The sequence below is a fragment of the Neocloeon triangulifer genome, unplaced genomic scaffold, assembly GCF_031216515.1.
Source record: "Neocloeon triangulifer isolate White Clay Creek 2 clone unplaced genomic scaffold, ASM3121651v1 ptg000011l, whole genome shotgun sequence".
NCBI classification, from domain to species: domain Eukaryota; kingdom Metazoa; phylum Arthropoda; class Insecta; order Ephemeroptera; family Baetidae; genus Neocloeon; species Neocloeon triangulifer.
In genome coordinates, this window is record NW_026775553.1 from 3,528,798 (window position 1) to 3,552,908 (window position 24,111).

The 24,111-nt window shown below is 37.3% G+C and overlaps 2 protein-coding genes across 3 annotated transcripts; both read right to left on the reverse strand.

The window, feature by feature from the left end:
* Window positions 1-164: 164 nt before the first annotated feature.
* Window positions 165-23,595, reverse strand: LOC132195854 (surfeit locus protein 1). 2 transcript variants are annotated; one of them, XM_059618105.1, is made up of 7 exons: window positions 1,638-2,024; window positions 1,425-1,554; window positions 1,224-1,361; window positions 1,041-1,162; window positions 804-983; window positions 574-747; window positions 165-520 (listed from the first exon to the last, which is right to left on the reverse strand). In XM_059618105.1, exons 2-7 carry the CDS (start codon window positions 1,479-1,481, stop codon window positions 307-309), a joined length of 885 nt encoding a protein of 294 aa, XP_059474088.1. In that variant the 5' UTR covers window positions 1,482-1,554; window positions 1,638-2,024; the 3' UTR covers window positions 165-306. The 2 variants fall into 2 exon arrangements, with proteins under 2 accessions (XP_059474088.1, XP_059474087.1); XM_059618104.1 differs by lacking the exon at window positions 1,638-2,024 and adding an exon at window positions 23,434-23,595 and having other exon boundaries at window positions 166-520.
* LOC132195851 (uncharacterized) lies at window positions 13,183-16,386 on the reverse strand. The gene is made up of 2 exons (XM_059618102.1): window positions 16,014-16,386; window positions 13,183-15,881 (listed from the first exon to the last, which is right to left on the reverse strand). Exon 2 carries the CDS (start codon window positions 14,983-14,985, stop codon window positions 13,183-13,185), a length of 1,803 nt encoding a protein of 600 aa, XP_059474085.1. The 5' UTR covers window positions 14,986-15,881; window positions 16,014-16,386.
* Window positions 23,596-24,111: the final 516 nt, after the last annotated feature.

Sequence of the window (24,111 nt, forward strand, 5' to 3'; positions counted from 1 at the left end):
AGACATGGTTGATTAAATTGAGGCATTTTTAATAATCTCTTTCTTGCCATGTTGATAGATACCTGGATTGCAATTTTTTATGTGCAGTGGAAACCACAATTTCTTTGTAATAGGGAATTCTGCCATCAACCTCAGTATGAATCATTTGCTTTATCACAAATTTTCTGTTTTACTCATTTATATAAAATAAATAGGTCTGCCAAATTTAATTGTAGAAGATAGCAAAATAAAACATGCTGTATAGTTCTTTTACATAAATTTGCTTTTTTTTTTAATTCAAACAATAAACTTTATTAAAATTAATATTTATAATAATGGTACTTTTTTCAACACATTCCTGTACCACATGTAGCCTGTGAAAGCACTCAGGGAGTACCAAGTCAAAATATAGGAAAAGTGCTCGTTTCGCAGGGACACCCTAGTCTGGCCACCAATCGGCCCTCCTGGCACTGTGCTGCTAGCCAGGGCATCAAGGAAAATAGGGTCTGTTCCTAATTCTCTAGCCATTGTTTCCATATCCCTAATGCAATTATAATATTTCAAAGGCTTCTTAAAATATATAACAAAAATCACCTGAAGTAGAACATTTTGGCAGTAGGTTGGCTCTTCGGAATAAAAGCACCCCTCTGTTCATTCAATCTGACAACTCCGGTGAGGGTCACTTCACCCTCAACTTGACCTTGCAAACGCTTGGTGGAATTCTTCAAGTTTGACGGAATCCATCCTCTTTGAACTAATATTGTTTCGCTGTGAAAAAAATTAAGCATTAATTTTCAAGAGCAATTAAAAATAAGATCATTTACTCTCGGTCGGCTAATTTAAAGGGTGTCACAACCAAAACTCCTGATTTGCCAGGCATTAGGGCACTACTTGTTTCCTCCGTGGTCAGGAGTGACCGTGGCCCAATAAATACTTCTTTCGAGTGGTCAAAAGTTCCTCTTACCGTCACAGGACAGTATTCCAATTCCTCGATTTTGTCCATACTGTTATTATTTAATTTTAACAAATTATCTCATTATTGTTTAAAAGATTCAGTTTACCTTTGAGGCAATTCTACTGGCTTGCTCATTGTCCGTTTAGACAAGTCTTCGATTAGCTGAAGCTTCCACGCCCTTCTCTTCACCTGCCATGACCCAAGTCCAAAGGCTGTGACTGGCATGAGCTATACGCAGTGGCAATTTCAATTATTTAATATTATCAATAAAGCATAAAATTATTTTTACCAGCAAAAACCAACCGAGTGGAGTGACCTTTTCACCTTCTTTGTTTGCGGGAATGGTCCTTGTGGATACAAATCTTTTTAATGTCACGTTGGAGCATCGACATGCCAAGCTGAGGGTGAGGACTGTTTGCCTGGCAGACTGAAAATTAATAAAAAAAAAATTTTTGTTTAATATCAATATGATATTATTGAATAAAAAAACCTGAGTCTTTGCGTTATTTTTTATTATTGCTTCACTGAATAAGCGTAATGAGTTCATCCTTGCGACTTCTTGTGTCAAGTCAAGTAGTCCCTAGAGCTGCAGGTCTGGTTTCTGGCTCTCTGATCAAAGCCTACAAAAATAATTAATATGTATCTTTAAGAAACAAAGAAACTTAAAAAAAAAAATCATAAAGTAGTTGGAAAACTATCAAACCAAATTCATGTGTACGATCTGGCGTATTTAGGTTAAGAAAAAGTTTAAAATATGATTTTATTCAATTCAAATGTGAATTTTAACACGACCGTGAAGTTGGCCACTTTTTTCAGCCACTCGCCTGAACTTGGCCACTTTTCCGAGCCACTCGTAAACCTTCGAAAGAACAATGTTGCCAACATAACACCGGCATAAACGTAGAGTCAAAACAAAAAACACGGGCTTTTAAGATTTGAAAACGATTTCATCCGTCAGAAAGGTAATAAAATAATCAAATAATATACATTGAACATTGAACGCATTGAAGTTTGGTTTTACTAATCTATAATGTGAAACTCCTCAATGTTATACACATAAATATTTTATTAAACCCTTGTTGATCGACTACACTATGCTTTTAATTTTTTTTAAATTAATTTCAATGGTTGAATTTTGCTCACTTTTTGCAAAAAGGTGTCCCAAGTACTTGTTTACAAAGGGACAATAGCCTCATTGATGATCGCAGATCAGGAGCCGCCCCCGGGGGCAGCCACTTTTTTAAAACGACGATTTTCACTCAAAAAAAAGTTTTTTTTAATTTAAATTATTTTCTATGGTTGAATTTTTCTAATTTTTTGCACAAAGGTGGCCCAAGTACTTTTCTACAAAGTGACAATAGCCTCATTGATGATCGCAGAACAGGAGCCGCCCCCGGGGGCAGCCACTTTTTTAAAACGACGATTTTCACTCAAAAAAATAGTTTTTTTTAATTTAAATTATTTTCTATGGTTGAATTTTTCTAAATTTTTGCACAAAGGTGGCCCAAGTACTTTTCTACAAAGTGACAATAGCCTCATTGATGATCGCAGATCAGGAGCCGCCCCCGGGGGCAGCCACTTTTTTAAAACGACGATTTTCACTCAAAAAAATAGTTTTTTTTAATTTAAATTATTTTCTATGGTTGAATTTTTCTAAATTTTTGCACAAAGGTGGCCCAAGTACTTGTCTACAAAGTGGCAATAGCCTCATTGATGATCGCAGCACAGGAGCCGCCCCCGGGGGCAGCCACTTTTTTAAAACGACTATTTTCACTTAAAAATTTAGTTTTTTTTAATTTAAATTAATTTCTATGGTTGAATTTTGCTGATTCTGTGCACAAAGGTGGCCCAAGTACTTGATTGCAAAGGGACAATAGCCTCATTGATGATCGCAGAACAGGAGCCGCCCCCGGGGGCAGCCACTTTTTTAAAACGACGATTTTCACTCCAAAAAATATTTTTTTTTTATTTAAATTATTTTCTATGGTTGAATTTTTCTAATTTTTTGCACAAAGGTGGCTCAAGTACTCGTCTACAAAGTGGCAATAGCCTCTTTGATGATCGCAGCTCAGGAGCCGCCCCCGGGGGCAGCCACTTTTTTAAAACGACTATTTTCACTTAAAAATTTAGTTTTTTTTAATTTAAATTAATTTCTATGGTTGAATTTTTCAAAATTTTTGCACAAAGGTGGCCCAAGTACTTTTCTACAAAGTGACAAAAGCCTCATTGATGATCGCAGATCAGGAGCCGCCCCCGGGGGCAGCCACTTTTTTAAAACGACGATTTTCACTCAAAAAAATAGTTTTTTTTAATTTAAATTATTTTCTATGGTTGAATTTTTCTAAATTTTTGCACAAAGGTGGCCCAAGTACTTGTCTACAAAGTGGCAATAGCCTCATTGATGATCGCAGCACAGGAGCCGCCCCCGGGGGCAGCCACTTTTTTAAAACGACTATTTTCACTTAAAAATTTAGTTTTTTTTAATTTAAATTATTTTCTATGGTTGAATTTTTCTAAATTTTTGCACAAAGGTGGCCCAAGTACTTGTCTACAAAGTGGCAATAGCCTCATTGATGATCGCAGCACAGGAGCCGCCCCCGGGGGCAGCCACTTTTTTAAAACGACTATTTTCACTTAAAAATTTAGTTTTTTTTAATTTAAATTATTTTCTATGGTTGAATTTTTCTAAATTTTTGCACAAAGGTGGCCCAAGTACTTTTCTACAAAGTGACAATAGCCTCATTGATGATCGCAGCTCAGGAGCCGCCCCCGGGGGCAGCCACTTTTTTAAAACGACTATTTTCACTTAAAAATTTAGTTTTTTTTAATTTAAATTAATTTCTATGGTTGAATTTTTCAAAATTTTTGCACAAAGGTGGCCCAAGTACTTTTCTACAAAGTGACAAAAGCCTCATTGATGATCGCAGATCAGGAGCCGCCCCCGGGGGCAGCCACTTTTTTAAAACGACGATTTTCACTCAAAAAAATAGTTTTTTTTAATTTAAATTATTTTCTATGGTTGAATTTTTCAAAATTTTTGCACAAAGGTGGCCCAAGTACTTTTCTACAAAGTGACAAAAGCCTCATTGATGATCGCAGATCAGGAGCCGCCCCCGGGGGCAGCCACTTTTTTAAAACGACTATTTTCACTTAAAAATTTAGTTTTTTTTAATTTAAATTAATTTCTATGGTTGAATTTTGCTGATTCTGTGCACAAAGGTGGCCCAAGTACTTGATTGCAAAGGGACAATAGCCTCATTGATGATCGCAGCTCAGGAGCCGCCCCCGGGGGCAGCCACTTTTTTAAAACGACTATTTTCACTTAAAAATTTAGTTTTTTTTAATTTAAATTAATTTCTATGGTTGAATTTTTCAAAATTTTTGCACAAAGGTGGCCCAAGTACTTTTCTACAAAGTGACAAAAGCCTCATTGATGATCGCAGATCAGGAGCCGCCCCCGGGGGCAGCCACTTTTTTAAAACGACGATTTTCACTCAAAAAAATAGTTTTTTTTAATTTAAATTATTTTCTATGGTTGAATTTTTCAAAATTTTTGCACAAAGGTGGCCCAAGTACTTTTCTACAAAGTGACAAAAGCCTCATTGATGATCGCAGATCAGGAGCCGCCCCCGGGGGCAGCCACTTTTTTAAAACGACTATTTTCACTTAAAAATTTAGTTTTTTTTAATTTAAATTAATTTCTATGGTTGAATTTTGCTGATTCTGTGCACAAAGGTGGCCCAAGTACTTGATTGCAAAGGGACAATAGCCTCATTGATGATCGCAGAACAGGAGCCGCCCCCGGGGGCAGCCACTTTTTTAAAACGACGATTTTCACTCCAAAAAATATTTTTTTTTTATTTAAATTATTTTCTATGGTTGAATTTTTCTAATTTTTTGCACAAAGGTGGCTCAAGTACTCGTCTACAAAGTGGCAATAGCCTCATTGATGATCGCAGCTCAGGAGCCGCCCCCGGGGGCAGCCACTTTTTTAAAACGAATATTTTCACTTAAAAATTTAGTTTTTTTTAATTTAAATTAATTTCTATGGTTGAATTTTGCTGATTCTGTGCACAAAGGTGGCCCAAGTACTTGATTACAAAGGGACAATAGCCTCATTGATGATCGCAGAACAGGAGCCGCCCCCGGGGGCAGCCACTTTTTTACAACGACGATTTTCACTCAAAAAAATAGTTTTTTTTATTTAAATTATTTTCTATGGTTGAATTTTTCTAAATTTTTGCACAAAGGTGGCCCAAGTACTTGTTTACAAAGGGACAATAGCCTCATTGATGATCGCAGATCAGGAGCCGCCCCCGGGGGCAGCCACTTTTTTAAAACGACGATTTTCACTCAAAAAAAAGTTTTTTTTTAATTTAAATTATTTTCTATGGTTGAATTTTTCTAATTTTTTGCACAAAGGTGGCCCAAGTACTTTTCTACAAAGTGACAATAGCCTCATTGATGATCGCAGAACAGGAGCCGCCCCCGGGGGCAGCCACTTTTTTACAACGACGATTTTCACTTAAAAATTTAGTTTTTTTTTAATTTAAATTAATTTCTATGGTTGAATTTTGCTGATTCTGTGCACAAAGGTTGCCCAAGTACTTGATTACAAAGGGACAATAGCCTCATTGATGATCGCAGATCAGGAGCCGCCCCCGGGGGCAGCCACTTTTTTACAACGACGATTTTCACTCAAAAAAATAGTTTTTTTTTATTTAAATTATTTTCTATGGTTGAATTTTTGTAAATTTTTGAACAAAGGTGGCCCAAGTACTTGTTTACAAAGGGACAATAGCCTCATTGATGATCGCAGATCAGGAGCCGCCCCCGGGGGCAGCCACTTTTTTAAAAAGACGATTTTCACTCAAAAAAATAGTTTTTTTTTTTAATTTAAATTATTTTCTATGGTTGAATTTTGCTGATTCTGTGCACAAAGGTGGCCCAAGTACTTGATTACAAAGGGACAATAGCCTCATTGATGATCGCAGATCAGGAGCCGCCCCCGGGGGCAGCCACTTTTTTAAAACGAATATTTTCACTTAAAAATTTAGTTTTTTTTAATTTAAATTAATTTCTATGGTTGAATTTTGCTGATTCTGTGCACAAAGGTGGCCCAAGTACTTGATTACAAAGGGACAATAGCCTCATTGATGATCGCAGAACAGGAGCCGCCCCCGGGGGCAGCCACTTTTTTACAACGACGATTTTCACTCAAAAAAATAGTTTTTTTTATTTAAATTATTTTCTATGGTTGAATTTTTCTAAATTTTTGCACAAAGGTGGCCCAAGTACTTGTTTACAAAGGGACAATAGCCTCATTGATGATCGCAGATCAGGAGCCGCCCCCGGGGGCAGCCACTTTTTTAAAACGACGATTTTCACTCAAAAAAAAGTTTTTTTTTAATTTAAATTATTTTCTATGGTTGAATTTTTCTAATTTTTTGCACAAAGGTGGCCCAAGTACTTTTCTACAAAGTGACAATAGCCTCATTGATGATCGCAGAACAGGAGCCGCCCCCGGGGGCAGCCACTTTTTTACAACGACGATTTTCACTTAAAAATTTAGTTTTTTTTTAATTTAAATTAATTTCTATGGTTGAATTTTGCTGATTCTGTGCACAAAGGTGGCCCAAGTACTTGATTACAAAGGGACAATAGCCTCATTGATGATCGCAGATCAGGAGCCGCCCCCGGGGGCAGCCACTTTTTTACAACGACGATTTTCACTCAAAAAAATAGTTTTTTTTTATTTAAATTATTTTCTATGGTTGAATTTTTGTAAATTTTTGAACAAAGGTGGCCCAAGTACTTGTTTACAAAGGGACAATAGCCTCATTGATGATCGCAGATCAGGAGCCGCCCCCGGGGGCAGCCACTTTTTTAAAAAGACGATTTTCACTCAAAAAAATAGTTTTTTTTTTAATTTAAATTATTTTCTATGGTTGAATTTTGCTGATTCTGTGCACAAAGGTGGCCCAAGTACTTGATTACAAAGGGACAATAGCCTCATTGATGATCGCAGATCAGGAGCCGCCCCCGGGGGCAGCCACTTTTTTACAACGACGATTTTCACTCAAAAAAATAGTTTTTTTTTATTTAAATTATTTTCTATGGTTGAATTTTTCTAAATTTTTGCACAAAGGTGGCCCAAGTACTTGTTTACAAAGGGACAATAGCCTCATTGATGATCGCAGATCAGGAGCCGCCCCCGGGGGCAGCCACTTTTTTAAAAAGACGATTTTCACTCAAAAAAATAGTTTTTTTTTTTTAATTTAAATTATTTTCTATGGTTGAATTTTTCTAAATTTTTGCACAAAGGTGGCCCAAATACTTGATTGCAAAGGGACAATAGCCTCATTGATGATCGCAGAACAGGAGCCGCCCCCGGGGGCAGCCACTTTTTTAAAACGACGATTTTCACTCCAAAAAATATTTTTTTTTATTTTAATTATTTTCTATGGTTGAATTTTTCTAATTTTTTGCACAAAGGTGGCTCAAGTACTTGTTTACAAAGTGGCAATAGCCTCATTGATGATCGCAGCTCAGGAGCCGCCCCCGGGGGCAGCCACTTTTTTAAAACGACGATTTTCACTCAAAAAAATAGTTTTTTTTTAATTTAAATTTTTTTCTATGGTTGAATTTTTCTAAATTTTTGCACAAAGGTGGCCCAAGTACTTGTCTACAAAGTGGCAATAGCCTCATTGATGATCGCAGCACAGGAGCCGCCCCCGGGGGCAGCCACTTTTTTAAAACGACTATTTTCACTTAAAAATTTAGTTTTTTTTAATTTAAATTATTTTCTATGGTTGAATTTTTCTAAATTTTTGCACAAAGGTGGCCCAAGTACTTGTTTACAAAGTGGCTATAGCCTCATCGATGATCGCAGCTCAGGAGCCGCCCCCGAGGGCAGCCACTTTTTGAAAACGGCGACTTTCACTTAAAAAAATAGTTTTTTTTTAAATTTAAATTAATTTCTATGGTTCAATATTGCTGATTTTTTGCACAAAGGTGGCCCAAGAACTTGTTTACAAAGTGGCAATAGCCTCATTGATAATCGCAGTAAAATTTGAGATGATTTTTTACCAAGTGGAAAAATAACAGAATTATTTGATTTAAAAATCATTAAAATTTTTTTGATACTCTCCGATACTCTATAAAAATTTCTAAAATACATAGTTAAATATCTTATTTTTTTTTTAATTTTCTTTTTTTAATATATGTAGCAGATTTTTAGATATAATTTTTGACAGATTTCTAACTTTAACAGTTTAAATTAAATTTTATAGTTTTAAATCAATTTATTTATCAGGTTCATTCGACGTGATATTATCGTAAGTTTGCGCAAAAATTATAATTCAATCGTCGAAGCTTCAAGCGAACACAAAAATGTTTGCGCGACAGTTTCTTGTTTGCTCAGCGAATTTCGTTTGCCCGAATTTCAATCGTGTACTATACCTATAAAGATTGCGCTAATTTTTTTTAGTTGTGGCGGCTTGCGGCTGGCTAATTAATCGGCTGGGCAATTTTTGCATGAATAAAAATTCAAAAAGGTGACGCAACAATTTTTAATAACAAAATTATAAATAAAAAAGGGTAAATATGGTAGCGAAATGATGCTATTATTTTTCGCTTGCATTAAAAAATATTAAGTAACTGAAGAAAAATTAAATATTGTAACAATATTTCATTTTTCTTCATTTGGTTTTCAGCTTCTCCTCATTGAGTTGGCTTGGCCCGACCGGTTCGAAAATTTGAAAACATAGGTGAAGGCCGCAAAATGCCGGCTTGCTCAGAACCTCTATATTGAAACTAAAATATTTCTTATATATAAGTTATAAAAGTTCGCAAGTATTGTCAAATTTTGACACACAAAATACATACGGAATATAAAAAATTAAAAAAAAAACTTTCATGCTTTCATAATATACATACCCTGAAAAGGGTATAACGATTAAAAAAGTTAACTTTAATCCGTTATTTATTTTAACCTCGGCTTCTTATCTCAAGGTGCAGGTAGACCTTTTTTAAACTTGTGAGAGGGTTGAAAGCACACAAAATAAAATGCAGATAATTTAATTCAGGAAAACTCAAATTGAAACTTATTATTTTTTGATTAAATTTTAATGAAAGTTTTGGTTATTTTGAAAATAGAAAAAATGTGATATTCAAATGAGGTAATATGGATTAGGTAAGGAAAATGTGTTTCACATGATTAATATACAAATATTTTGAAATAGGCCTTTTACGCGTTTCGTATTTTATCACTGAAGTTGCACTCGCAAATTGTACTTATCGAGTTCGTTGTCTTGATGGTGCAGTGATCGGAGGTGATGGTCGCGGCGAGTCGTTGCTCGAGTCGATCGAATTGGCACGATTGCTGCCGGTCTGGGTGGCTGGATGGTGAAGCCACGCGGTCAGGTCGAAGGTGACGTGGGACCTGTCCGCCTGTCCCTTACGACGCCAGGGACACGGCTCTGGTGGCGGCCATGGACTCAGGAAGCAAGTCCGTCCAGGGGTGACCGCCCACCAGGGCAAACCTAGGGTGCGCAATCAAACCAGTCTTTAATTTAAGAATAAAACCCTGCCCGAAGAAATTTGATTTGAGCAATCAGAAGGTTGCTCTTGATTATTAATCGCCCGATTAAACCAAGAATTTTAGAGTAACTTACTCTGTCGGTCCAAAGACCAGATGCAAATTAAATCCACCCCCAAAAGGGTGAAAGTTTGAGCTCTCGCCTCGCCGGTACCACGGCGCGAGGCGGCCCCGTTGAATTTGGCTGGGCGACTGATTTGATTCGCATAAGAGCGCCGTGCTCTTCCCCGGTTTACCTGTATGGTGGCAAGCGTTGCACTTTGACCGGCTGCAGCGAAGGAGGGAGTCAATGACCTTCATTGTTCTTATCACTCGCTGCCTGCTGCTCGCTCGCTCTCTCTCTTCTTTAACTTGCTCGCCGCACACGCGTTAATTATTATTTGTGTAAAAGGAAAAGGAAGGGATTATTGGAAATAATATCACATGAGAATTTAATATTAATTTTGGAAATTAATTAAAATTCGTTATACTCCCCGCCCCAAAAGAATAATTTTTACGGAGGAAAAATTATTATGGCGGCTTAACTTTTTTCAAATCTTTGACATGAAATTCTCCAATAATCTTTGAATGATCTGAGGGATCAACTAACAAAAAAATATTATCTGCGACTTCTCTTTGAAGCAGAAATGGACCAACAAAAAATGGTAATAATTTGGCGGAGATTCCAGCGCCTTTGTTTGACAAAGCGAAATTGCGCTTCATTGCCATATCTCCTATTTTCAACTCATTAGGTCTCCTGCGCAAATCATAGTAAGATTTATTCTTTTTGGCTGACTCAAGCATTTTTATTTTTACGAGCTCGTAAATTTTTTTCAATTTTGGAAAACGCGCAACGTATTTTTCTACTTGATCTGGCGTTGAAAAATCATTTTCTTTAATTGAATCAGAGCCATCAAATGTGGGTTGTCTGCCCAAGAAAAGAAAAAATGGAGAATAGCGTGTTGTCTCGTGGACTGCGGAGTTCATTGCAAAAGCGATTTGAGGCAAATTACAACTCCACTCTTTTTGATTGTCCGTAATAAAACATCGCATTACTGTTTCAAAAACTCTATTAACTCTTTCTGTTGGATTAGCTTGGGCATGATAACGAGGTGTGTATTGCAACCCTACATTGTATTTTCTTGCCATATTTTTGAATAAATTACTGTGGTAGATTTTTGCATTATCTTGAACTAAAAGTTCAGGAGCACCGTATTGCTGAATTGCTGACTCAATTGATTTGCAAACTGATTTTGCGTCAGCGTCTTTTAATGGAAACAGCATTACAAACTTTGAAAAAAAATCAACAAGAGCTAAAACATATTTAAAACCTTGAGTACTCCTGGGAAACTCACCAACAATGTCCGTACAAACGACTTGCCAAGGATGATCTACGACTCGCGAATTCATCAATCCTGCCGTAGCAGCTTGACTAGGCTTTTGCTCTAAACATTGCCGGCAATTTCCTACAAACTTTGATATGTCAGCCCGCATTTTCGGCCAATAATATTGCTCTGAAATGCGATTAAATGTCTTAAAAAATCCAACGTGTCCGGCTTCGGGTGTGCTGTGCATTTTATGCATAATCATTTGGCGTGAATCTTTTGGCACTACCAGTATATAACATGAGTCTTCAAGTGGATTCCAAGACTTAACAATTTTGTACAATTTATTTTGAACCACTTTAAATAAAGGAAATTTATCTGGACTCTGCTTAACTTTTGCCATCAAATTAATATACCATGTGTCTCGAATTGGTGCTTTTATATTAATTTGCGCCACTTTTACATTTTCTGCAAATGATCTAGACAAAACGTCCGGAACTACATTTAATCGACCTGGTTTATGCACGATGTCAAAATCGTATTGCTGCAGTTTAAACTTCCAATTGGCCAGTCGACCTTTAGGTTTTTTGAGATCTTGAATAAATTTTAAGGGTTTGTTATCTGTTACGAGCACAAATTTACTATACGACAAATACCCTTCCAACTTTTCAATGGACCAAATAACTGCTAGAGCTTCTTTCTGCATAGTTGGATAATTCTTTTCTGGCTCAGTTAATAAGCGGCTGACGTAAAATATTGGTCGCTCGCCATCTTCAAATATTTGGGACAAAACTCCTGAAATCCCATAATCAGATGCGTCTGTTGACAAAATAAATGTTTTTGAGAAATCTGGGAGCCGCACAACGAGATCAGAGGCAAGAATATTTTTAGATTTAATCCACGCGTCTTCTTGCTCCTCACTCCAAATGAATTTGTTTTTCTTTCTGGTTAATTTTATTATGGGCTCCAAAATTGTGCTCAAGTTTGGGAAAAGTCTGCGGTAATATGAAAGAACTCCGACGTAACTTTTGACGTCCTTTTCATTCTGAGGTCGTGCTAAATTCAGAATGGCAGACACTTTTTCTGGGTCTGTGCGCAGTCCGTTCTCATCCAAAACATAGCCGAGAATTTTAATCGACTGTCGCAAAAATTTACATTTTTCCCAATTTGGGGTTAAATTGGCCTCTTTTAAAAGTCGAAAAAATTCGGTGAGAACTCTAATATGCAATTCAAGTGTAGGCGTGCCAATGAAACAATCATCAATGTAGACATGAACATATTTTCTTATCCAAGAGTTAAAAATAATTCGGTCGATGACTCGTATAAAACCTGGACCTGAATTTTTCGCGCCGAAAGGAATAACTTTAAATTGCAATTGACCCCTTCCTGGTACAAAAAATGCAGTCTTTGGCTTACTTTCGTCGTCTAAACCAACTTGCCAATAACTCTTTTTCAAATCTATTGTGGAGATAAATTTAACATCGCCTAAACTGTCAATAATATTTGCCATCAACGGAACTGCGTAGGCGTCACTTTCGGTCACTTTATTTACTTCTCTCATATCAATTACAAAACGCGGATCTTTCTTTCCATTAGGATCACGCACTAAAAATACTGGAGAAGACCAAGGGCTTATGCACGGTTCAATAACGCCAAGCGCTAACATTTTGTCTACCTCTTTATGCATAATTTCTAATTGTTTTGGGGGAATGTAATACTGTTTGGTTTTGACAGGCTGTGCATTTCCCGTCGCTATGTGGTGGCATAAAAAATTGCACCTACCAAGTTCATCAGGGAAATCATTTTTCACCCCTTTTATGAACTGGTCGAACGACGCTCGCTGCGTGTCCGTCACTAACACTTTAATCTCGCTCACCACGGGATTTTTCGAAAATGAATTAGAGGTCTTCGTGCCAAAATAATATTCGCCCTTTGACACATCAGGTATGAATTTTGTATCATGCCAAAAATTTAGACCGAGAATTAGACTTGTTTTAATAGCTGGCACTACGAGAGTTTTTACAACAAAATTTTCTTTTCCTATAGTAATTGTCAAATCTAACTCTCCAAGAACGGGTTGGGAAGAATGATCTGCGAGCTCGACGTTTTTCACTTTGCAAGGCTGAATTTTTAAATTTAAGTCTTTAATCAGATCATTTCGCCTAAAACACAAACAGATGCGCCTGAGTCCAGCAAAGCAATGATTGGAACATCCAAAATTTTAACTTTCAAAAACAAACGATCGTCATCGCTAATTTGTTCGCAATCATCATTTCGCTCCTCATTCTGCTCCTGTTTACATTTTAGTAAAATGCCGCCAAGTCTTTTCCGCACGATATCAAGTCTTAATTTGTTGACGTGCCGCTTCCAGCACTTTGCGGAACGGTTTGATTTGTTTTGGGCGTGCCACGCGACGCTCCAGACGCAGCGGCCCCGCGCGAGTTTTTTGCTCGCCGGCATGATTCTTTGCTGCAATTGGCGCGCGCCACCCCATCTTTGCCGCAACCCCAACAGAACAAACCCCTCTTAGGCTGCGAACATTGCCTGAAACTGTGCCCTTGTTGGAAACAATTCCAGCACATTTTCGCCGCCGATGCGTTATTTGTCTGTGAAGGCGCGCTTGTATTTTGATTATTCGTGTGAGCACCGTGAGCTTGTCGCCCGCCACGGGAATAATTTCTCCAATTACCTTTTCCACGGTTTGAATTTTGTTGCGGCGGCACAGTATTCGTCGCCTGCGAATTGCCCGACGCGCTCTGCACACCAGCAGCACGCGCCGCACAACAAAACGACCCAGTACTCGCCGCGCCACAACAAATTCCTGCTACACACGTTTTTGAAGGGCCGCCAGCACCCTTTTTTCCATCATTAATTGATATGTACACCAAGTCTTTTTCAACTGGATTGGATGGAGCAGTGGGATCTGTATACTCGTCAACTAAACATTTTACTGCCTCGAGTCTAAGACCTTCGGCGACGAGTGAATCAATGGAATAAATTCTGTCCAGAGGCAAATTTAATAGCCAGAAGGGCGCAAGCCGGGCTTTAATGAAAGACAATCTTTCCTGCTCAGAAGGAGGATTCCCGAGCAGTGCAAAGGAATTTTCCATTTCCGAACAATAAATGTTTAATCTTTCATCACGACCCTGCCGTCTTTGCCTGAGCTGCTCCCATAACCTTTCCTCGTAATTGGGAGGTCTAAAATTGCAAATGAAATGTGGCACAAATTCCGCCCAGGAGTTCCACTTGTGTCTATTATTCAAAAACCATGTTTTTGCCTGGCCATCAAACAAGTTGTGCGCTGAGGCCCAAAACTCTGTTCCTGACAAATTGCTCTCCTGTCTTTTTAGTCCAACGTCACGCAAAAATACTGCAAGTGACAATTTACTGGAAGGCTCTCCAGTAAATTGCAATTTCCAGTCTTTTGTGTAGATCACTCGGACATTTGAACGTACAGGCTGAGAAAATGGCATGAACTGTGCACTATTTTGCGCATCAACTGGGGTAAAATTACGCGTTGTTTGGTTAAATGACATGGGCACGTAACAAAATGGAAACATTGACTGATTTGATGGAAAATCAACATTTGGCGATTTTTGTGTGTTTGCGTTTCCGGCCGGCTGAACTTGGTCCAAATTGTCCTCCAACAGAGGGTCGTTGGACAATTGGTCCAGCAAGGAAAATGATTGGTCCAATTTTTCTTTTTCTAACACTACTTTAGGTTCAGGTTCGTCCGGAACGCCTTTTTTTAGCCAATCAACACACTGCTCAAAATATGTCACTAAAGAATCATGTCGTTTGGCAGTGGCTTCGTCGTAAATCGTGACTCTCTTTAGACGAAGTCCCAACCAAGCAATAAGCGTCTTTATTTTTCGCGCCTCCGTCGCGTTTTTATTTGAGCAACATAGCTTAATCGCTTCTCTGAGCTCCACGGCGCGGTCAACAATTACTTTTAATTCCGCGTCAATTTGTTCTGGATCAGTCAATAGCGGAGGTGGCTCGGCCTCCTTTTGTGCCTCCAGCTCGAGGGCATCTTTCAAATTCTTTCTGATGGCCGAGAGGTTCTCGCCCGTGATATTCCTCACGGCGGCCTCTGCCTCGCAATCCTCTTTGGACAGACGGTCCCATTCTATCTTTAATGACTCCATTTGGAATTTACTTTTAACACACTAAAATGTAACTCACAAAAACAAACGTAACTTGAAAAAATAAAGAGAACAACAAAATTCAACAAAAAAATTTGCTTCTCTGATCGCACTACTCTCAATAGAGTGTGGAAATTCGTTCTCGCATTGGCAGACGAGAAAATATGCAGAGCACGCTGCAAAAATGCACACCAGGAGTGTATTCAAAGAATTCTAAAAATTGATCGACGAGCACAGGACGCACGCTTAAAATTTTGCACCAAAATTTTCCTCTCTCACAGTTTTATATTTAGTTGGGCGCCATTTATAACGATTAAAAAAGTTAACTTTAATCCGTTATTTATTTTAACCTCGGCTTCTTATCTCAAGGTGCAGGTAGACCTTTTTTAAACTTGTGAGAGGGTTGAAAGCACACAAAATAAAATGCAGATAATTTAATTCAGGAAAACTCAAATTGAAACTTATTATTTTTTGATTAAATTTTAATGAAAGTTTTGGTTATTTTGAAAATAGAAAAAATGTGATATTCAAATGAGGTAATATGGATTAGGTAAGGAAAATGTGTTTCACATGATTAATATACAAATATTTTGAAATAGGCCTTTTACGCGTTTCGTATTTTATCACTGAAGTTGCACTCGCAAATTGTACTTATCGAGTTCGTTGTCTTGATGGTGCAGTGATCGGAGGTGATGGTCGCGGCGAGTCGTTGCTCGAGTCGATCGAATTGGCACGATTGCTGCCGGTCTGGGTGGCTGGATGGTGAAGCCACGCGGTCAGGTCGAAGGTGACGTGGGACCTGTCCGCCTGTCCCTTACGACGCCAGGGACACGGCTCTGGTGGCGGCCATGGACTCAGGAAGCAAGTCCGTCCAGGGGTGACCGCCCACCAGGGCAAACCTAGGGTGCGCAATCAAACCAGTCTTTAATTTAAGAATAAAACCCTGCCCGAAGAAATTTGATTTGAGCAATCAGAAGGTTGCTCTTGATTATTAATCGCCCGATTAAACCAAGAATTTTAGAGTAACTTACTCTGTCGGTCCAAAGACCAGATGCAAATTAAATCCACCCCCAAAAGGGTGAAAGTTTGAGCTCTCGCCTCGCCGGTACCACGGCGCGAGGCGGCCCCGTTGAATTTGGCTGGGCGACTGATTTGATTCGCATAAGAGCGCCGTGCTCTTCCCCGGTTTACCTGTATGGTGGCAAGCGTTGCACTTTGACCGGCTGCAGCGAAGGAGGGAGTCAATGACCTTCATTGTTCTTATCACTCGCTGCCTGCTGCTCGCTCGCTCTCTCTCTTCTTTAACTTGCTCGCCGCACACGCGTTAATTATTATTTGTGTAAAAGGAAAAGGAAGGGATTATTGGAAATAATATCACATGAGAATTTAATATTAATTTTGGAAATTAATTAAAATTCGTTATAAGGGAACATCGAGATGTGAAATTGAGATTGTTCTCTGTCATAGAGTCACGGAATATCAATAAATGCTGAATGAGGAAGACCGAACCAAAATTTTCGAGGAGGGCATCCAATGTTGAAGTGGAGTAGGAATGTGGTGAGGCTAAAATCTCCTCTTATTGGTATTGCGATAGGCTGACAAGTACACGAAAATGGGAAGGGAAGGGGAGTCTAGAAGAGCAACAAGATTCACTTGCATTTCCTATCCCGCTATCCCGCGTAAAATTATACAACATGATTCAACATGAAAACACAATTTGGCTCACGCTCATCGCTCATTTCAATTCTAACTAAAAAATTCATATTCGATGAAATAAGTAAAAAAAGAAAACCACGATATTAAAAAAAATATTCTGGTTACCATTCTCATTAAACCCTTTGTTATGCCAAAAAAAAAAAAAATATTATACTTTTATCTCTTGAAATAAAAGTCAACCGACAGCAAACCTGAGACATAAATTGCGGAGTAAGGTTGATCAAAAGTAGCGCGTCGCGTCAGGCACGAGATGAAAATTTTGGTAGGGGCAATGAATGTTATATATAAATGCCCGCGCTCTTTAGTTATCTACCTAAGTTAACTAAATACTTAACTAATCATATCCATCCCCCCTATTTACTATATTTTCAAAAATGCCCCACGTTTTAATTTTAAATGTAACAAATTAATTCAAAACGAATATTATAGACTGAGCGGGAGGAAATTAAATTTGAGTATCAGGGGCCAAATTAAATTTATATATTCGATTTGTAATCTCAAACAAAGGTTTTGGAATTTTTTTGCACTTGAAAAGTGCATTTCCAGCGCAAATTGTGTGACTTTATTGCTGGCACTCACTTATATATATTATATTTGTAAATAATAACAAAAAAAGTCTATCATTTATCTTTCATGCCATTTTATGAGGTAATTCAGTTTTTTTACTTTATCCTGTAAAACAATTGGGCAATTTTTTACATGACGAAAATGGAAACGGGAAAATTGCGCGCATGAGCAACGAAATGGTTTTTCTATAAAAAAAGATAATAATTATAATTCCAATGTCTTTGCTTCCTCTCCATCAACCATAACTTTTTATGCTCAACAACTGTTGCAAACTGAGTGGTAAATTTTGAAGAAAAGCGCACCTCTTTTTTTTTCAAAGTACAGGCTTCCTCTGTGCAAACCATCAGAAATCTCTTTTGGAAAGCACATTGAAAAAAGAACAAGAGCTGCATTGCTGGCCACTTATAATATAAGAGAACTAAAACAATTATCCATTGCAACAGCACACAAGCTATTTGATCTAAAAATCTCCCCAATTGCGTCCTACGGCATTGAAGAAATTTGGCCTTTCCTAACAAAGACTGATTTTGAAAATCTTGAAAAAGTCAAAACAAGATATTTAAAAAGAGTTTTAGGACTGTCCAAGTATATTAGATCTAGATTTGTGTATGAATTAGTTGACACTGATCTCTTTGTATCGGACATACAGGTAAAATAATTATCTAACTGAAACTGAAGCATTCCAGAAATTTTGTGTGTCTAAGTATTTAAACAAACTTGATATATATGATGAGTTCTACGAGACAGAAACTTTGAAGAATAAAAATTGACAATGTGCAATGTCAAGTGATCGCCAAGTGTTTACGAGATTTGCCTGTCACGGTACCACTATTTATTTTGTATTTTGTAAGGATAACAATTTCCATTCTCAAGCGACAATAGATTGTGAATGCAAGCACTGCGGTAATAAATGCTCACAATATCATATTCTTGAATATTATGAACGAAAACTAAGCCTAAGAGAGGCTGCAAAAATCAGAATTAACTAACTTTGTACTTTGTTATAATTATCGAAACAAGCTTAATTATAAAACTAACTTTAGGAAGACAAATTAGACAACCGTTGTACACCTATTTGTGTTCAAAAAATACTCAATCTAAAAAATATTTTTTTGTAAGTGAAAATCATCATTTTCAAAAAGTGGCTGCCCCCAGGGGCGGCTCCTGAGCTGCGAATTTCAATGAGGCTATTGCCACTTTGTAAACAAGTACTTGGGCCACCTTTGAGCAAAAAATCAGCAATATTCAACCATAGAAATTAATTTAAATCTAAAAAAACTATTTCTTTAAGTGAAAATAGTCGTTTTCAAAAAGTGGCTGCCCCCGGGGGGCCCGGGGGCGGCTCCTGTGCTGCGATCATCAATGAGGCTATTGCCACTTTGTAAACAAGTACTCGGGCCACCTTTGTGCAAAAAATCAGCAATATTCAACCATGGAAATTAATTTAAATTTAAAAAAACTATTTTTTTAAGTGAAAATTGTCGTTTTCAAAAAGTGGCTGCACTCGGGGGCGGCTTCTGGGCTGCGATCATCAATGAGGCTATTGTCACTTTGTAGAAAAGTACTTGGGCCACCTTTGTGCATAAATTTAGAAAAATTCAACCATCGAAAATAATTTAAATTAAAAAAAACAATTTTTTTGAGTGAAAATCGTCGTTTTAAAAAAGTGGCTGCCCCCGGGGGCGGCTCCTGATCTGCGATCATCAATGAGGCTATAGCCACTTTGTAGACAAGTACTTGGGCCACCTTTGTGCAAAAATTTAGAAAAATTCAACCATAGAAATTAATTTAAATTAAAAAAAAAACTAAATTTTTAAGTGAAAATCGTCGTTTTAAAAAAGTGACTGCCCCCGGGGGCGGCTCCTGATCTGCGATCATCAATGAGGCTATTGTCCCTTTGTAAACAAGTACTTGGGCCACCTTTGTGCAAAAATTTAGAAAAATTCAACCATAGAAAATAATTTAAATAAAAAAAAACTATTTTTTTGAGTGAAAATCGTCGTTGTAAAAAAGTGGCTGCCCCCGGGGGCGGCTCCTGTTCTGCGATCATCAATGAGGCTATTGTCCCTTTGTAATCAAGTACTTGGGCCACCTTTGTGCACAGAATCAGCAAAATTCAACCATAGAAATTAATTTAAATTAAAAAAAACTAAATTTTTAAGTGAAAATAGTCGTTTTAAAAAAGTGGCTGCCCCCAGGGGCGGCTCCTGAGCTGCGAATTTCAATGAGGCTATTGCCACTTTGTAAACAAGTACTTGGGCCACCTTTGAGCAAAAAATCAGCAATATTCAACCATAGAAATTAATTTAAATCTAAAAAAACTATTTCTTTAAGTGAAAATAGTCGTTTTCAAAAAGTGGCTGCCCCCGGGGGGCCCGGGGGCGGCTCCTGTGCTGCGATCATCAATGAGGCTATTGTCACTTTGTAGACAAGTACTTGGGCCACCTTTGTTCAAAAATTTACAAAAATTCAACCATTGAAAATAATTTAAATTAAAAAAAACTATTTTTTTGAGTGAAAATCGTCGTATTAAAAAAGTGGCTGCTCCCGGGGGCGGCTCCTGTGCTGCGATCATCAATGAGGCTATTGTCACTTTGTAGAAAAGTACTTGGGCCACCTTTGTGCAAAAATTTAGAAAAATTCAACCATAGAAAAAAATTTAAATTAAAAAAAACTATTTTTTTGAGTGAAAATCGTCGTTTTAAAAAAGTGGCTGCCCCCGGGGGCGGCTCCTGTGCTGCGATCATCAATGAGGCTATTGTCACTTTGTAGAAAAGTACTTGGGCCACCTTTGTGCAAAAATTTAGAAAAATTCAACCATAGAAAATAATTTAAATTAAAAAAAAAACTATATTTTTGAGTGAAAATCGTCGTTTTAAAAAAGTGGCTGCCCCCGGGGGCGGCTCCTGTGCTGCGATCATCAATGAGGCTATTGCCACTTTGTAGACAAGTACTTGGGCCACCTTTGTGCAAAAATTTAGAAAAATTCAACCATAGAAAATAATTTAAATTAAAAAAAACTATTTTTTTGAGTGAAAATCGTCATTTTAAAAAAGTGGCTGCCCCCGGGGGCGGCTCCTGATCTGCGATCATCAATGAGGCTATTGTCACTTTGTAGAAAAGTACTTGGGCCACCTTTGTGCAAAAATTTAGAAAAATTCAACCGTAGAAAATAATTTAAATTAAAAAAAAACTATTTTTTTGAGTGAAAATCGTCGTTTTAAAAAAGTGGCTGCCCCCGGGGGCGGCTCCTGATCTGCGATCATCAATGATTCTATTGCCACTTTGTAGAAAAGTACTTGGGCCACCTTTGTGCAAAAAATCAGCAATTTTCAACCATAGAAAATAATTTAAATTAAAAATAAACTATTTTTTTGAGACAAAATCGTCGTTTTAAAAAAGTGGCTGCCCCCGGGGGCGGCTCCTGTGCTGCGATCATCAATGAGGCTATTGCCACTTTGTAGACAAGTACTTGGGCCACCTTTGTGCAAAAATTTAGAAAAATTCAACCATAGAAAATAATTTAAATTAAAAAAAACTATTTTTTTGAGTGAAAATCGTCATTTTAAAAAAGTGGCTGCCCCCGGGGGCGGCTCCTGATCTGCGATCATCAATGAGGCTATTGTCACTTTGTAGAAAAGTACTTGGGCCACCTTTGTGCATAAATTTAGAAAAATTCAACCATCGAAAATAATTTAAATTAAAAAAAACAATTTTTTTGAGTGAAAATCGTCGTTTTAAAAAAGTGGCTGCCCCCGGGGGCGGCTCCTGATCTGCGATCATCAATGAGGCTATAGCCACTTTGTAGACAAGTACTTGGGCCACCTTTGTGCAAAAATTTAGAAAAATTCAACCATAGAAATTAATTTAAATTAAAAAAAAAACTAAATTTTTAAGTGAAAATCGTCGTTTTAAAAAAGTGACTGCCCCCGGGGGCGGCTCCTGATCTGCGATCATCAATGAGGCTATTGTCCCTTTGTAAACAAGTACTTGGGCCACCTTTGTGCAAAAATTTAGAAAAATTCAACCATAGAAAATAATTTAAATAAAAAAAAACTATTTTTTTGAGTGAAAATCGTCGTTGTAAAAAAGTGGCTGCCCCCGGGGGCGGCTCCTGTTCTGCGATCATCAATGAGGCTATTGTCCCTTTGTAATCAAGTACTTGGGCCACCTTTGTGCACAGAATCAGCAAAATTCAACCATAGAAATTAATTTAAATTAAAAAAAACTAAATTTTTAAGTGAAAATAGTCGTTTTAAAAAAGTGGCTGCCCCCAGGGGCGGCTCCTGAGCTGCGAATTTCAATGAGGCTATTGCCACTTTGTAAACAAGTACTTGGGCCACCTTTGAGCAAAAAATCAGCAATATTCAACCATAGAAATTAATTTAAATCTAAAAAAACTATTTCTTTAAGTGAAAATAGTCGTTTTCAAAAAGTGGCTGCCCCCGGGGGGCCCGGGGGCGGCTCCTGTGCTGCGATCATCAATGAGGCTATTGTCACTTTGTAGACAAGTACTTGGGCCACCTTTGTTCAAAAATTTACAAAAATTCAACCATCGAAAATAATTTAAATTAAAAAAAACTATTTTTTTGAGTGAAAATCGTCGTATTAAAAAAGTGGCTGCTCCCGGGGGCGGCTCCTGTGCTGCGATCATCAATGAGGCTATTGTCACTTTGTAGAAAAGTACTTGGGCCACCTTTGTACAAAAATTTAGAAAAATTCAACCATAGAAAAAAATTTAAATTAAAAAAAACTATTTTTTTGAGTGAAAATCGTCGTTTTAAAAAAGTGGCTGCCCCCGGGGGCGGCTCCTGTGCTGCGATCATCAATGAGGCTATTGTCACTTTGTAGAAAAGTACTTGGGCCACCTTTGTGCAAAAATTTAGAAAAATTCAACCATAGAAAATAATTTAAATTAAAAAAAAAACTATATTTTTGAGTGAAAATCGTCGTTTTAAAAAAGTGGCTGCCCCCGGGGGCGGCTCCTGTGCTGCGATCATCAATGAGGCTATTGCCACTTTGTAGACAAGTACTTGGGCCACCTTTGTGCAAAAATTTAGAAAAATTCAACCATAGAAAATAATTTAAATTAAAAAAAACTATTTTTTTGAGTGAAAATCGTCATTTTAAAAAAGTGGCTGCCCCCGGGGGCGGCTCCTGATCTGCGATCATCAATGAGGCTATTGTCACTTTGTAGAAAAGTACTTGGGCCACCTTTGTGCAAAAATTTAGAAAAATTCAACCATAGAAAATAATTTAAATTAAAAAAAAACTATTTTTTTGAGTGAAAATCGTCGTTTTAAAAAAGTGGCTGCCCCCGGGGGCGGCTCCTGATCTGCGATCATCAATGATTCTATTGCCACTTTGTAGAAAAGTACTTGGGCCACCTTTGTGCAAAAAATCAGCAATTTTCAACCATAGAAAATAATTTAAATTAAAAAAAAACTATTTTTTTGAGACAAAATCGTCGTTTTAAAAAAGTGGCTGCCCCCGGGGGCGGCTCCTGATCTGCGATCATCAATGATTCTATTGTCCCTTTGTAAACAAGTACTTGGGACACCTTTTTGCAAAAAGTGAGCAAAATTCAACCATACAAATTAATTTTAAAAAAATTAAAAGCATTGCGTAGTCGATCAACAAGGGTTTAATAAAATATTTATGTCGTATAACATTGAGGAGTTTCACTTTATAGATTAGTAAAACCAAACTTCAATGCGTTCAATGTTCAATGTATATTATTTGATTATTTTATTACCTTTCTGACGGATGAAATCGTTTTCAAATCTTAAAAGCCCGTGTTTTTTGTTTTGACTCTACGTTTATGCCGGTGTTATGTTGGCAACATTGTTCTTTCGAAGAAATATGAGTGGCTCGGAAAAGTGGCCAAGTTCTGGCGAGTGGCTGAAAAAAGTGGCCAACTTCACGATCGTATTTTAACACATAGTGACACAAAATAAAGTTTTATTTGTGTTGATTATTCTCATTCAAAAAAGAAAAAAAATGCGCCTATATGTAACACAATATGAAACAGAGGATTTTACTGTATAAACATGAACTACATAATATTAATTATTAAAATTGAAAAAAAAATCATGTTTTGCAGTCGATTTCGTAGATCATGTTAAAAATAAAAATCCTATTAAGTTGTAAATCTGGTTATAAACTTGCCTTTTTATTTTTGCAGCGCTTTTCTGCTTTGGCTATGTTTGGCTACAAGAAAGCCACGCCCCCTAGCGGCTGGAGCGAGCAACACCGCCCATCAAGGCCGCCCATGGTGCATGGTGCCATGGCTAAAAGATCTTTGGTGCTGGCTCTACATAAAACGCTCACTTACGATAGTGCTGAGCAATTGCTGTCTTCAGCTGTCTTAGGGCATGCTAAGCCAAAATTACTGTATTTTACACTGCACTTAAATCGATCGAAGCGCCAATTATTTTTGCGGTCGGACCAGCCAATCACTCGGGCAGAAAACTTTATTAATTAAAAACATAAAATTTTTATGTTTCGCAATATTTACTATAAATTTTTTGTAAAAACTTAAATTAATATAATTATAATTTACTAACGAATAGATTAATTTTTTTAAACGCAAAACAGTTATTATTTCTGCTCTGTCATCATTCATTTTAAAATATTATTTTCCAATTAAAATTTGCTATTGCATATTTGATGAAAAAATCTTGAAAATTAAAAACAGTATATTCAATTTATATAATAGCAATAATTTCACTTCACCATACATGTAAGTTAAATTATAAAATCTAATAATAAAATTATTTCAGGATCACGATCTTTATTATATACTTATTTTAATGATCCACATCACTTATCGAAGAGTTTTATTGT